Source organism: Rhamphochromis longiceps, linkage group LG23, assembly GCF_057381845.1.
Source record: "Rhamphochromis longiceps isolate RC_006_pf linkage group LG23, R_longiceps_female_GT1.1, whole genome shotgun sequence".
Classification (NCBI taxonomy): domain Eukaryota; kingdom Metazoa; phylum Chordata; class Actinopteri; order Cichliformes; family Cichlidae; genus Rhamphochromis; species Rhamphochromis longiceps.
In genome coordinates, this window is record NC_140578.1 from 22,473,482 (window position 1) to 22,487,774 (window position 14,293).

At 41.3% G+C, this 14,293-nt stretch overlaps 1 protein-coding gene across 4 annotated transcripts in view; it reads left to right on the forward strand.

Moving 5' to 3' along the window:
- The window catches only part of LOC146641946 (Krueppel-like factor 7), a 59,270-nt gene that overhangs the window by 40,212 nt on the left and 4,765 nt on the right, over positions 1 to 14,293 (forward strand). For all 4 annotated transcript variants that reach the window (XM_085398242.1, XM_085398243.1, XM_085398241.1 and 1 more), the window contains one exon: positions 8,408 to 8,531. In XM_085398242.1, coding sequence (XP_085254368.1) covers positions 8,408 to 8,531 — 124 coding nt within the window. The remainder of the gene's footprint in view (positions 1 to 8,407; positions 8,532 to 14,293) is intronic.

Here is a 14,293-nt window from a genome sequence, read left to right on the forward strand (position 1 = left end):
CCATTTTTCTTCTACCGGTGATGTCTCGAAGCCTCGCCCACTCGGGGAGATGCGTTTAATATGTCGGGCAGTTCTGTAACAATCTTCCGGTTTATCACAGTCCGTGCTTCCACCCTCCTGGGTTTTCAAATTTTTAGATAACCTCACTTGGAAATACCGAGTGCAAATCCACCTGCTACACATTCTTGGAACAAAATGCACACAAAACGATAAGGAATGTGCAAGAAGCAGCAGCTCTGTAATCACAGAACAGGGTCTGTGCCTTATTGAAATATCAAAAATGAAAGATAAAAATGTGACGATTTGAGAAAAAGGCAAAAAATCCCCCCAAAAACCACGACTCTTATCCTCACTCTTTCTGCTTAAGTACTTCTCTGAGCCAAACCAGGGTAGGTCCTCCTTGTCAAGGTTCTTCACATGAAGGAAGGGGGGAGGGTTCAGAAGCTATAACTCTCCCGCTCCTCCATCTCAATCCCAAACCACTCAGACCTCTGTCAGGGAGCTGTCCTCTGTCTGAGTAAGTGCGCAGTGATGGATGGATTGACCTGGATAGGCTGCCATTTCCTCGGTTTATTTCAGGCCTTGCCGTCCTCTATGCGTTCTATAAGTCTAGGTCAGTGTTTCTCAATCTGAAGTTGTCAGATTTTGTTTTTACAGGGTTGGTAATGGGATCATTTTTAAGAACAAGGGAAATATTTTTCAAATGTAACTTTATATTATAATCCCATGAGGCAGGACATGAGGGATAACCATCTCAGCATTTTCTCCAGTGTGTCAGAGATTGCTGTTATTAACTTGCAGCTTATTTAATAATAATAATAAATTTTATTTATGAGCGCCTTTCAAGTCACCCAAGGACACTTTATAATAGGATAAAACACTTAGTAAAACAATGGGAGAATAAGAACAATAAAACAAAAGCACAAGATAAAATGAACAAACAGTGGATTCACAGTGAATATGCAGATTTGAACAGATGAGTTTTGAGTTGGGATTTAAACTGGGGGAGAGAACCAATGTTTCTTATTTCTGGGGGCAGAGAGTTCCACAGCCTGAGAGCAGAGCAGCTGAAAGCTCTGCTTCCCATGGTGGTGAGGCGGAAGGAAGGTACAGCAAGCTGGATAGAAGAAGAAGATCGAAGTGAACGGTCAGAACAGGTAGTGGTTAACAGGTCAGAAAGGTAAGGAGGAGCGAGGTTATGAATGGCCTTGAAGGTGAGCAGAAGAAGTTTGAATATTATCCGGAATTTCACAGGGAGCCAGTGAAGTTCCTGAAGAACAGGGGTGATGTGCTGGTAGGAGGGGGTTCTGGTGATAATGCGAGCAGCAGAGTTCTGAAGCAGTGGAAGCTTATGGAGGGATTTTTGGGGGAGACCATGCAGAAGAGAATTGCAGTAGTCAATACGGGAGGTAACAAGACTGTGGACAAGAATGGACGTAGACTGGGTGGAAAGAGAAGGAAGCAATCTTAATGCTGCGTAGATGGAAGTAGGCAGAACGGGTGAGATTGTTGATGTGAGATTTATAGGAAAGTGAACTGTCTAGGATGACACCAAGGCTCTTAACCTGAGGAGAAGGGAAAACTGTGGAGTTATCGATGGTGAGTGAGAAATGGTTCGCCTTCAAAAGGTTGGATTTGAGCTCTTCTGTGTGTCTTCTTTTGGTTGGCGAGCTGAGAGCGATGTTATTTTTGTTCGGTCTTTTCTCTTCCCCCCACACTCCGAGAGAGGCGTTCAGCGGTATAATGAGATGGATATTGACATGTGATAGGTAGCCATATAGCTGTTTCCTTATTTATTTTAACCGCGGGAGGTACAGCGAAGCGCGTCCATCATAGTAAATGAAGTTACAGTGACTCAAATTGGATTGGGCTCCCCCGCCTTCTAAATTTATCCACTGCTTGGTTGACAGATCACCAGAGCTGTCCAGCGAAGACGCTACGTGCGACTTGTTTACCAGCTCTGGCTTGCCTCTTTGAAAAGAAGTCATCATCTGAGTGTGAGAGATGATGAAAACATCACACCCTATGTGTTGGAACAAATTTGCACAGACATGCCATCATTGATTCCCCCAGCGTGGTGTGTCTACAACCCTTGTGATTAGACTCCATGCCAACTGGGCCAGCTATGGGGGACCAGAGCCACCAGTGCTGTCCAGTCACAAAATCCATACAGACAAATCACAAAAAGTCTCAATTAAATGAAACTGAAATCCAGAGAGCTGTGTGGAGTAGTTGATATTAAAATGTATGTGAAGGCTGAACCGACCATAGGAATCTGAACATAGTGATGCTACAACATGATGTAAAAGTCTTCAGCCAACGCTCATTTCTTTATATTTTGTTTCTAAGAATTCAGACTTTCTTCTGATGTTTTAAAGTGCTCTTGAACAACAGTTCTCCAGGTTTTCTTTGGACATTGCCTGGTTTTCCACTCATTTTCCATCCACTCCTTGTACCTGACCATTTTCAGAGGAGAGTTTTTTGTTTGTTAAGCCACTTAAAACTGACCTATGACCCATTAAAACATAAAACAAAGCACTGAACCAAAGAGACAAACCACCGTTGTGTCTACGCACAACACACAGCGTAGCAAAAAAACAATTTTAAATTGTAACTTTAGACTCTTTGTTGTTACTTGACTTGCCTGAAAGTCTAAAAGTAAAATCATACCTGGATCCTGGATAGAAAAACACACAGTGGAGCACTATCAGTCATGGATCGGCCTCCCCAGAGCCCGGACCTCAACATTATTGAAGCAGTGTGGGATCATGTTGACAGAGAACAGAACAAAAGGCAGAAACATCCAAAGAAGAGCTTTGAATGTCCTTCAAGAAGCCTGCAGAACTATTCCTGAAGACTACTTAAAGAAAGCTGCCTAAGAGAGTTCAGACTGTGCTGAAGAATAAAGGTGGTCACACCAAATCATGACTTTCAAGCTCATTAAAATTGTATTTCCATGTATGTTTGCACATGTTTCAATACACTGCTGTGCCATTTCCATAGCAGAATTAGGAATGGCTCAAGACTTTGCACAGTACTGTACCGTAATCTGACATCCATACTATATTTTGTGTTTAACTCGGTTAATTAACAGAGTAAATAGCAGAGGGGGCACCTTTATTTGTCTTGTGATATCTTTGAATTTTGAGATGGAGCATTCCAATCCATAGTTACAGTTTAGGTCCAAACCTCTGGAAACTTGAAAAACAAACCTCCAAAAACAGCGGCTGCATGGCTTACTCATTACCAATGTATTAAGAAACATGTCTTAAGCTGTTTTCCCACATTAACTTCAAACAATTTTAGAAGAATTAGTTTGGGATCATTTTGATCCTTTCTCACACGCAGCACACAGCAGGAAATAGTCTGCCTCGGATGCGTTCACACTGTTGGAAGTACTCCGTGTGGTTTAGGCGATAGAGCTGCTCGGGTACAGCGTGTATAGGAGGCAGGACACATGATGAGCAGTGGATTCATCAAACAGACATTACAAAGACTCTGCACTATGGAGCTGCCTGCTTAAAGACCCCTTTCGGGTAATGTCTAGAAAACTTTGGAGCTGCAGTGTCAATCAGCTGACTGTTTGGGAAGTTGTAGAAGGCTGCAGGAGAAGGAGCTCACCTGTCAATCATCTGTGCTGACGCTGTATCGTGTCTGGAGCTAGCTTGGTCCTTCCCCAGTGAATATGTACCTATTTTATGAACCATTTAATAGTTATTAAACCAAGATAACACCCCCATTTTTCACTCTGTTTATATTTATTTATAATGGCACTAAGTTAATATTATGACTTGACCAATCACTTCAACTATAATTGATTTGCCTCTCTTTAACTATTTGTCTAATTGACTAATTGTTGGGAGTGTCTATCATTGCACACCTGAATAGACAAACAGAGAAAAATTAATGTGGCAACCTCTTTTTATCACCCCCCTCTCTACCCTGTAAATTATTAAGAAAAATTTACATTAAAATGATTTAATGACAGTGCCACAACTTCCATATAGCACCATTAAAAACACACTTCCTCCCTTCCCCCATGGAGCCTATCAGTGTCACGTAAGGTGCTTTAACATAAAAGCAGTGAAAAAAGAACATCTGTCTTGTTATTCAAACCGGGAAGGTAGAATGATAAACGGGGAAAATGTCGACTTAAGATGACAAAGGGAGCCACAAAAGCTGAAGAAAGAGGAGAAGAGCGACGTGGAGTGAAACAAAGAGTAGATGAAGACAGAAGACAGGGATGGGGGAGGTACAGTGGAGCGACCCTCTTCAGAAAAAGACAGCAGTGCCACGGGCTCCCCCATTCACTGAGCCATTATCCTGACAAGTTTAAAGATGTCATTACTCAAATCCTCTTTTTCTTAGTTGTTATTTCCATAAATTACTGACGGAGAAAAGGCAACGATTTAATCTGGAATTAGACGGGCTGAGTTGAAATGACAGTGCCCTGTAGAGCTTTTTGTGAATAGGCTTATGGGAGATAAGGAATGGTACAATTAGATTTTGGGTAGGGTAAAACACGAGGACTGTTGGGTTATTCTGCCTTCGCTCTCTCGCTCTTTCTCCTGTTTCTCATCATTTTCCCTCTCTGGCTCTCTCCTCCTCTCATTCTGTCTCGGTCTTTTAGCCAGTACGCTGTCTCTCTCTGCATGTTCGCCTCTCTATCGGGCTCATATTCTGTCACTCTGCTCTTTTGCCACTTTTAGTTTTTTTTAAAAGGGGGTCTAGGTATATGTATATATATTTTTTTATATTCCTGGACTCTAATTTTGTTCTGATTGGCTGCCTTTTGTAAACAGAAAGCTTGAACAACAGTGAGGCGGGGCTTGTGTGCCTGACGTGACCATATTAGGAGTATCAGCTCTAAGTGACATCATACAAAGGAAAAAGTAGAAAAAACTGTCTGAAAAGGAGCATTTAGAGTAGAAACATGATCAGGTAGAAATGGAGGCTAAAAGCTGGACTCCTCATCACTGTCTTTGTTAGCTTTGTGTTAGCATGCTTGTCTTTGCAGATGCTAGCAAAGAGCTGAAGTTGTGTTAGGAGTGTAACGCGCTTGCTTCTATCCTGGTTACCATCATGCTCTTGTCCTCTAGTCCAACGTCAGACTATTTTTTTTTTCTTTGTACCCGCCTGGTGTGCAAATAACCGAAGAACCTTTGTAACACAAGTAGTGACATGATTTCAGTAATAACTCTACCATATATTTTTGATGTAAGGCTATCTCTGTTATGATTTATTGTGAGAATGATGGCACCTCATTTGGCCTTTACGACCACAAATAGGCTCTTTCCACTCTTATTCTTTTAAAATATTACAATGTGTCTTTGGATATGTGAGAATATTTTTTCAATCAACTACAAAACTAATTTAAAGTGCCTTTTAAAAAAAACCTGCCAGGCACTGTGTTAGAAATGATTAAGCCTTTTATGAAAAAAGGCTTCATCCCATGCTTTCCCATCATCCTCACGTCTCTTACTAACGCACTTCAATTCTCCATTACTTCCTCCATATTTCATCTTTGTCTCTTCCCCTCGCTCATCTCCGAGCCAGCAGTGCTGGTTGCGGGGCTGGCGCCTATAAAGCCGCCTCTCCGAGAGCCTCTGTAATGACCTCTGAGACCCAAATGCCCTGCTTCAGCGTCAGCTAATGGAGGGAATGTAATTAACTTCACCACTGGCACCTGAGAGGCTGGAGAGAACGGGCGCATGGGTGCGTGTGTTTGAGCATTCGGAAGTAACAGATTACGCCTAATGGGATTACGGTGACTCAGGAAACACCCAGTTATCAGATTATGGATGAGAAATATGTGAGCACTCATTTGATTATTTTAAAATAAAAAAGCATTTGTAAAGATGGAGGGAGGAGGGGGTGGGGTATTTTGATTTTATGCATTTCTTCCCTGAAATGAAAAGGGAGAAGTGCCGGTTAATGGTGGATTTTATTAAATCATTCGGAATAAATAATTGTTTTAAAAAGCAGCGCCCAACTGTCCACAATCCTGATTCTTTAAATCATAACAATAATCCACTTAGCTCAATAATCTACATTATACAGGCAAAGTAATCCAAAAGTAACAGAAGGTAATCAGATTATGCTGCTGGGTTCAGGCTAATCCAGTGGATTAGGTTACTAATGGACGTTTAAAACTGTCAATCAGTCGAACTGTATGTTTTTACAAGTAGCATTTCCAGTCCGGTGTCTGTTTGCAGAGGCGAGTGGGTACCTGCTCTACTTCACTGTTTGGGCATCTTGAGAGAGAGCGGAGGAGGGTGGATTTTTTTTCTAAAGGGGGGGGGGATGTTGCTAGGCAACGGAGGCAGTGTATCGTTGGAGGAGTCGGTAGCTGAGTGGTTATGTACTGCTGCAGGCTCTGGTCTCTTAGTGCCCCCCTCCTCCTGCACCACCACTACTACTTCCACCACCATCATCGCCCCCTCAGCCCCGCTCCTCACCCCCGCCTCTTGCCCTGTACAGCTCTACGGCTACCGTCGCTAGGCAACTGCCTCCGTGCTCTGCCAGCATGCTCAGTAATTGGCCGGTGGCATGGCGGCGTACCGTTGCCAGATCCAGCCAGCTGCACTGCCTCCTCATGTTTCACCACATACCCCCTACCCACCCCACGTCTCTCTTAGACATACACTCACACACAGATACACCCCACCCCCCTTGATCCCATTGCTAGGCAACGGATTCAGGCATTTCTGCCTCCCAGGAATTTCATTGGCCAGAGTCGGATGGCCCAAACCTGCAGCTCTGGGATGGAAGGGGACAAGACTAATTTCTGGATTTAGACCAAAAGCACTTTAAACTCTACAGTTTTTTGTTAAAGGGACAGTTCACCGCAAAATCGAGTAGTTTTTTACATTTATATATATACATATATATATGTATATCTATATCGATATAGATATACATATATATATTTTGCCTCTGTTCTGCAGTCCTATTTATCAATCCAGATTGTTTTAGTCTTGCCCAATTGTGGCGCTATTGTGTGTAACTCCTGATCCTAGAAACAAAAGCGGTCCAGGAGAGCAAAAAAGGGTTAGGTAGTAAATGAGAATAAACCAAATTGACTGATAGACTCAGCAGACTCATATAAACTTACATTTAAACCACAAACAAAACTGATGGCCTAGACAGAGTCATCTTGGTGACTTAAATATCCAAAAGAACTACACTGAATGGAATAAATGGCACAGGTGTACCAGATCCACTGAAATTAGAACACAGGAAGTTGCACCATTTAAGTTCCCTCTTAGCTGATCTGCAATGGAAGCTAACTGTTGGCAGGGGGGTAATGAAATTAATAAATTATATAAAAATACAAAAAATTGGGGTTTATCTAAATATAAAAATAATGTTAATAAATGTTAATAAGTCATGTATGCAAAGTTTCATTGAGATTGGCCAACCCATTAAGGAGGAGATGGGGGTAAATACATATACATATGCAATGGATACGCTCCCATCATTACAGTCAGATCTTCAAATAAAAGCAGGTACGCTACAGCCAAAATCAGCATATAGACATGGTTTATCACTTTAAAAAAATTGAAAAAGAAAGAAAGTACTGATTATTTTAGATCCGGCCTGAAATACTATGTGAATATCTCCCACATTTGGCTCACAGATGTGGCCCCTCCTTACTTTACACAAGCTCTCATTGCAGTTTTGACAGAGCAGTTGATCTATTGATTTTGTCCCTTTAGATAATCGCATTCAATGAATTAAGCCAGTAGTCGTGGTGAAAGCGCTCGAGCAGAGTTGGTCAGCCTCGAGCACCAGTCCAGATGGGATGTGACTGATGCAGGTGACATCTTCGGAGTTGGACGCAGCTGGCGGATTGTGGCCTCCTTGCCATTATGTGTCTGGCCTAATTATCACTACCCCCTCCTTCCCTACCAGCATATCTGCAGCCTCCTTTGCCTTAATCCACTTCTGCAACACTTCTCTCCTACTCTACTTTTCCCTCCCCTGGTCTCATCTCACCTCCTCCTCTCAGTCTCTCATCCACCTTGCCTCTAATCCTCACCCCTCCCTCCCACCCTCCCTCCCTCTCAACCTCTTCTCTCTCAACCCTCCTCTCCTCTTCTGCATGTTCAGCAAGATTGGAGACCAGTGGGAGCTTCTCCATCTCATCCCATTGCTCTCTTTACAGTCCCTAAAAAAGGAAATGGTGACAGGAGGCACAGGGATCTTTATCAGACTGGAAGCTAACATGCACTCACAATATACAGGACACACTCATTAAAATAAAAGCTCTGCCAATATCAAACAGGAAGATAAAGGGTTAGCGGCAAAGAGCTTTTTGCATGGGCGCAGAACAACAAATAAGCGTGTGATTGGTGTATGAGCGATCAAACAGGTGCTCACGTGTGCTTTTTTTTTTACCCCCTAGGTGAGAAGCCATACAAGTGCTCGTGGGAGGGCTGCGAGTGGCGATTCGCCCGGAGCGACGAGCTGACGAGGCACTACCGCAAACACACCGGCGCCAAGCCTTTTAAGTGCAACCACTGTGACAGGTCTGTCAAAACATGCCTCTCCCTCCTTCTCCGTGTCTTATATGTTTTTCTTCGCTTTTTTATCCGAGCGCTATTTGAAGTACTTCCACAAGCACAGCAGGCTGTGTTTTAACATTGTGTTTGGTGTAGTGAAGACAAGATGCTGGTTACACACCCCGAAATGTGTTTTGGTACTGACCCAGTTTAAAAGTGTGTTGGCAGGATTACTAATGTGCGCTCCAAGACCCAACTCGCTCAGTGTTTGAGCGAGTTGAGCTCAGTGTTTCAGCTCTAGACCCACATTAGGGACGGTGCAGCATATTAATAGTGAATTTACACACATGATGATAGATGGTCTTTATTTGGATTCAGAGCGGGACAGAGGTGTAAAATGAGTTTCATTAGCAATGAAACACCTAACAACCTGGGATATTAATTTAATTTGCAGGGTATTAAGTAAATAAATACTGGCTTTATTATCAGAAACACTGGCAATAAAGAAAAGATAGACACAGCCTTTGAGGGTGAAGCTGGTGCTATAGTCCATTTAATCTGTGCTCTTTTTTTGCCCAGCAGGGGGTCACTCGTCTGACTGTACAGAAATCTGGCAAATTATCCACATTTCTCATTTCTTACACACTTAGGTTAGGGTCTCGATTGTTAGCTTAGTTTTATTTAATACATGATGAAAAGGTACATAAGGCTATCCCGGGTAAAACTTGAGTCTTCAAGTGTGGACCTCACTGACCATCGGGTGATGTCATGGCTATCTTTTATATACAGTCATTAATCTCAACAGTCACTGACTTTAGTTTAAACAGTGGAAATTGGTTGAATTTGTAGATTTTTAGACATTTACAGGAGGGAAATGTATTTGGGGAATTGTTGAAGCCACCATAACCCTAAATACAGGTGTAAGTGTGTGTGTGGGTTACTGGAAATAAAGCCCCAGGCTGGCCCAGTGATTGGGCAGGCTTTCCGGTGAACTCTATAATCCCTGTCACCTGAAAAGTCCTTGTGCAGAGCAAGCTGAGCATCCGAGAAGTTTACCACACAAAAACAAAAACAACTAATGAATTTAAAAAAAATTTGTTAATTAACTTTAACTAACAGCTATTTTAGCAATAAACAGAAAAAAATATATAAATCAATAGTAAAGTCCTAATTTATGGTTTATTTATGTAACTAGGAATCCAAACAATCACAGGACCTCTAAAGAACAGGCACTTGGAGAAAGGGGAGAGGAAAACCACCATTTTAATAGGAAGAAACCTCCAACAGAACTATGCTCATGGAGCACCCATCCTCTCCAACTGGTTGGGGGTTAGGGGAAAGAGAAGAGAGTAGAGAGAGCCAGAACAAAAGGGGAAAAAAATGATTGAATCTTTAAATGACATCTTTTAAATGTGCACATTTAATGTTGCAAATCAGAGTGTTTTAAACCAAATCACAACCTTTTCCTAAACCTACCTAAGTTTGATGCTTAAATACACAAACTACAGTCTCCAGGTGATTTATAACCTAACAACTTCCTGCATATACTGCTTTTAACAAGTATTTTCAATAACAGTTTGATAATAAACAGATAATGCTCCCATATTGTTTATAAACCTACAATAGAAACAGTTGTGAAACATTAGCGTTAAATATTTGCATTTTTGTTCGTTAACATTTTAACAATAATTGTTTTTTTATGATAGTTATGATGGACTATTGCCATTAAACACTTTGCAGATCATAGATAATGTTTTGTTTGCTGTTTTGAATCAAACATCATATGAATCTCAAAGTCATGCACCTTTACACCCTTGACTGTCACCGGAAAGAGGTGATCTGTTATAGTTTGACTGTGACTCTTCCTAATTAGGCACCTTGGCCTCTGTTTAATTATGAAGCAAAGGGAAAGGGCTCCTTAAATCTGGTTCCACTGACCAAAAAAACCCCCAAACATTTTAAGGCAATTATTCACTTTTTAAATGATCAGCTTGCTGCCGACACAAAAATCTTTACTCCTATTTTAATTACACCCTGCTGTCTGTCTTTGATCTGGCCCTCGCTGACACCTCTGGGATCTCTGAGCAATATTGTCTACAGGAGCTACCACAATGCAGCAAGGCATCCCATGATAAAAAGCGTGCTTTTAAAGGATTTCATCACACACAAAAAAGGAAATTTAAAAGGTTCTTTTTGTTATTGCGCTACAGAAGAAAAAATTTTAATATATATATAGTAGTACCTGCAAGGTAAATACCGCCTTAAAATGTGCTTCCTCTGCTATACAGAGGCTTTTTGGTGACTTTTGTAGCTTTTTTTTTGTATATATGTCCTTGGGTATGTGAGTGAGAACATGCAGTTATATTTTACGGTAGTAAACCATTTTATGGAGATCCTAGCAGAAACACCAAAATAGCTCTATGATGGCAACCAAACAGCAGTATTATCCTGTAAAGCTCATATTTCACAGTACAGCGCTGGATTGTTTTTACATTAAAAAGGAACTGCTGTCGTAGTTACAACAGGCACATTTTAATCCTGCTTAAGCTTCTCTCCAGTGCCTTATTGTAATTTAACTGGAAAGTTTCTTTCATTTGCCATTAACATACGGATATGTTTTCTATAAAATACTTTTATTTACTTTTACTTACGTGCTTACTTAAATTTATCTTCATATTTACTTTTTTTTAACTTACATTTACTTGCATGTTTTACTTACATTTGTTGCCATTCCTTCATTTGTTTCACTTACATTTGTCTTCACCCAAATTATTCTTGTAATTGCATCTTTTACATTGTGCTGACAGCCTTGTTTTAATCAATCATTTTCTTCTTTTTCTGGAAATTACATGCAACGCCATTTAATTATTCATGGAGCTAGAAATTAGGGAATAAAGATGTCATCTATTGTCAAAAACCGCTGCGAGCAAAAAACAGTGTGTGTCTTTTAAAGGACAGTGCAGTCTTTTTTGACAGTTTCAAAACTGATCACAGTGCAGGGTGTTATTGAATATATGACTTCTTGAATCATGCATAGGTTCATTATGAAAGGACAAAAAGAAATTCCCTCCTCACCTAAGGTACTTTGCCTTGATGCCTATTGAAAAGTGTGTATGCATATGTGTGTGTGTGTGTGTCAGGGGGCAGAGGGCCATGCAGTGTTAACTTAATCAGGTCTCAGCTGGAGAGACTGTAAATACAGTATCCCTCCCCCCTGATTTCCCACCTCCCCCCGCTACCAGACCCCCCTACAGGCACATCCCTAATTTGGGCCCACCTCTGTCATGTGTCACAGGATGTCCAACCCCTCCAGCCTAACACACACACACACACACAAGTGCACACACACCCTGCTGAGATGAAGGAAGAGGGGAAACAGGGGAGACAGAAAAAAGTCAGGGTGGAAGATTGAGGATGGGGGAAGTTGGGGGACGAGGGAAGGAGGAGGCAGACCTACGGTGTGCCAGCTGGTGTCGTGCCCCCGAGTCGTGACTCATACTTTACCATCTGTCTCAGCGAACGCACTCACAGTGACACACACACACACACACACAGAACACCCATGAATGTCTTCTGAGCCGTTCATTTATCCCACATGTGTTTGTACGGGTGCACACACTTGTGCGCACAAAGACAGTAACACACACACAGGTATGACAGTAAGACGGATGACTGGTGGCTCATCACATGTGACTCCCTCTCTTGGCCAAACACTGATTCATCAAGACGTGTTAGACAGTTCCCTCTGTCTCAGTGGAAAGAGCCAATCTGAAACCTGTGTCAAAAAAAAACAAGGTAGGAAAGGAACATCTTCTAGAAATTCATGACATGAAGGCATGAAGTGATAAATGTTAGAATCTGAGTTCAAAGAAAGACTATGGTATGTTACGATTGAGCTATAAAAATTCTTAAATTAACAGTCAAGGTTAAATTACCTCACATCCACGGCTATCATAAACCTCAAAAGCCTTCTGACTAATATTTAGAGGCGACGTCTCTAATGGCAAATAGGAATCACACTGCATAATCTTTGGGAAAACTGCCCTGCTTCTTACTGGATTTATTACCTCAGTAAACACTTCTTTCATGTGTTTGTAGTCTCTAGTATCAAGTCTTATTCTGGACAGCATTGTTCTCATTTTTAACTCATTTGGTCATAGAACCGATGGGCTTGTGCAATGATGAGGCGTCCATCATTTATCTGTACCTGTGTTCAAAGCAATTGCTAATTCTCCTAGAGAGGTGTCAGATTTTAGATGATCATTGTGTGCATGGTTTTTTTTTTTTACTAAGGCAGAGGTGGACAATTAATTTCCCCAGTGGGCCACATTAGAAACTGGGATTGTTGTGGAGGGCCACACCAATAACCTGAACTCAGTCAAACTCGGTATTAATTTTATCCCTTTGTAAGCTTGTGGGCACGACCCTCCACAACAGTCCCTGGTTCTCACGTAGCCTCTCGGGAAAATTAATTGCCCACCCTGATTGAAGGGGCCTCACCCAAATTTTGCTCAAGGTCAAGGTCATATTGATTGTTTTATGAGCACTTTCATTTTTAGAATGATCACTACTAGGGTATTCGTCAGATTTTTGTGAACTTGTATGGACTGCTCATGCTTATACTCAGACGAGTGTAAGCATTAGAAACTGGGACTGTTGTGGAGGCCCGCGCCAATGAACAAAATTCTGCTCCACATTAAATTTATCTCTCTAAAAACCTATTGGTGTGGTCCGGCCCTCCACAACAGTCCTAGTTTCTCATGTGGCCCTTTGGGAAAATTAACTGGCCACCCCTGACCTAAGGATTCTTAATCCAAATCATGCTCATCATCAAGGTCATATTGGCCATTTTACGGGAACTTTCTATCAGTTGATTTTAATTCTCATTAGTTTGTGCAATATAGCCAACCAATAGCAACAAAACGTATAACTTGAGCAAGAAGAGCTACTACCACGTGGATATTCTGATTTTAATTATGGTTCCAGGCTATTCTTTAAGATGTAGCTACCTTCTGATTGACAACTTGTTAATGAATGGTCATGCAGTGGTTTTTCAGTCAGATCCAGCCCATGCTTGTGATGTTTCTTCAACTGGTTGCACCCTGTCTGATATGTAGATGGTGTCAAAATGCTGTATAAATAAGAGTGTATTAGCTATGAAACACTTTCAATATTTTCCTTGAACCTTTAGTGTCATACTCATCTGTAACGGCTGGGAGTGATGCACTTTAACACTAGCGTGCTGTGGTTATTTATTCTGTCATAACAAAGGGACATAAAACAGCAGCTATTTTCTTAAACTTAGCCTTTCTTCTGTTTAGAGACACTTCCTAAAGCATTAGAAGCTTTGAAAATTCTGCAAATTGGAAGCTGTTTGTTTCTTTTTTCTGCACAGCATTAGTAAATTTATCCACTTTACTCAACTCTAAACCAGCCTCCGCCTCCATCCAAAATATTTCTCACACACTAATCAGCAAAACATCCAACTTCCAATTATCTAAAAGAAAGCAACACTTTCTTTTTGGAAAGCACTGCTTCTCTGGGGAACGAAGCTGTAGTGTTAGTTCAGCGAGCATGCCATAGAAACGCTGTTGATCTGGAGATGAAAAAGTAGGTCTCATAATGGCTGCATCTGTATGTAAGCAAGTGTGGCATAAACAAAACACCAGCTGAAAGCATATATTATGTCACTTTGTGGCAATCAGGTTGAAATAATCATTAGTAAAAATTATTTTTAAAACCCTCCCGGAAAAAAAAAAAATAGGCCGACGTACTTCCAGAGCAATTCC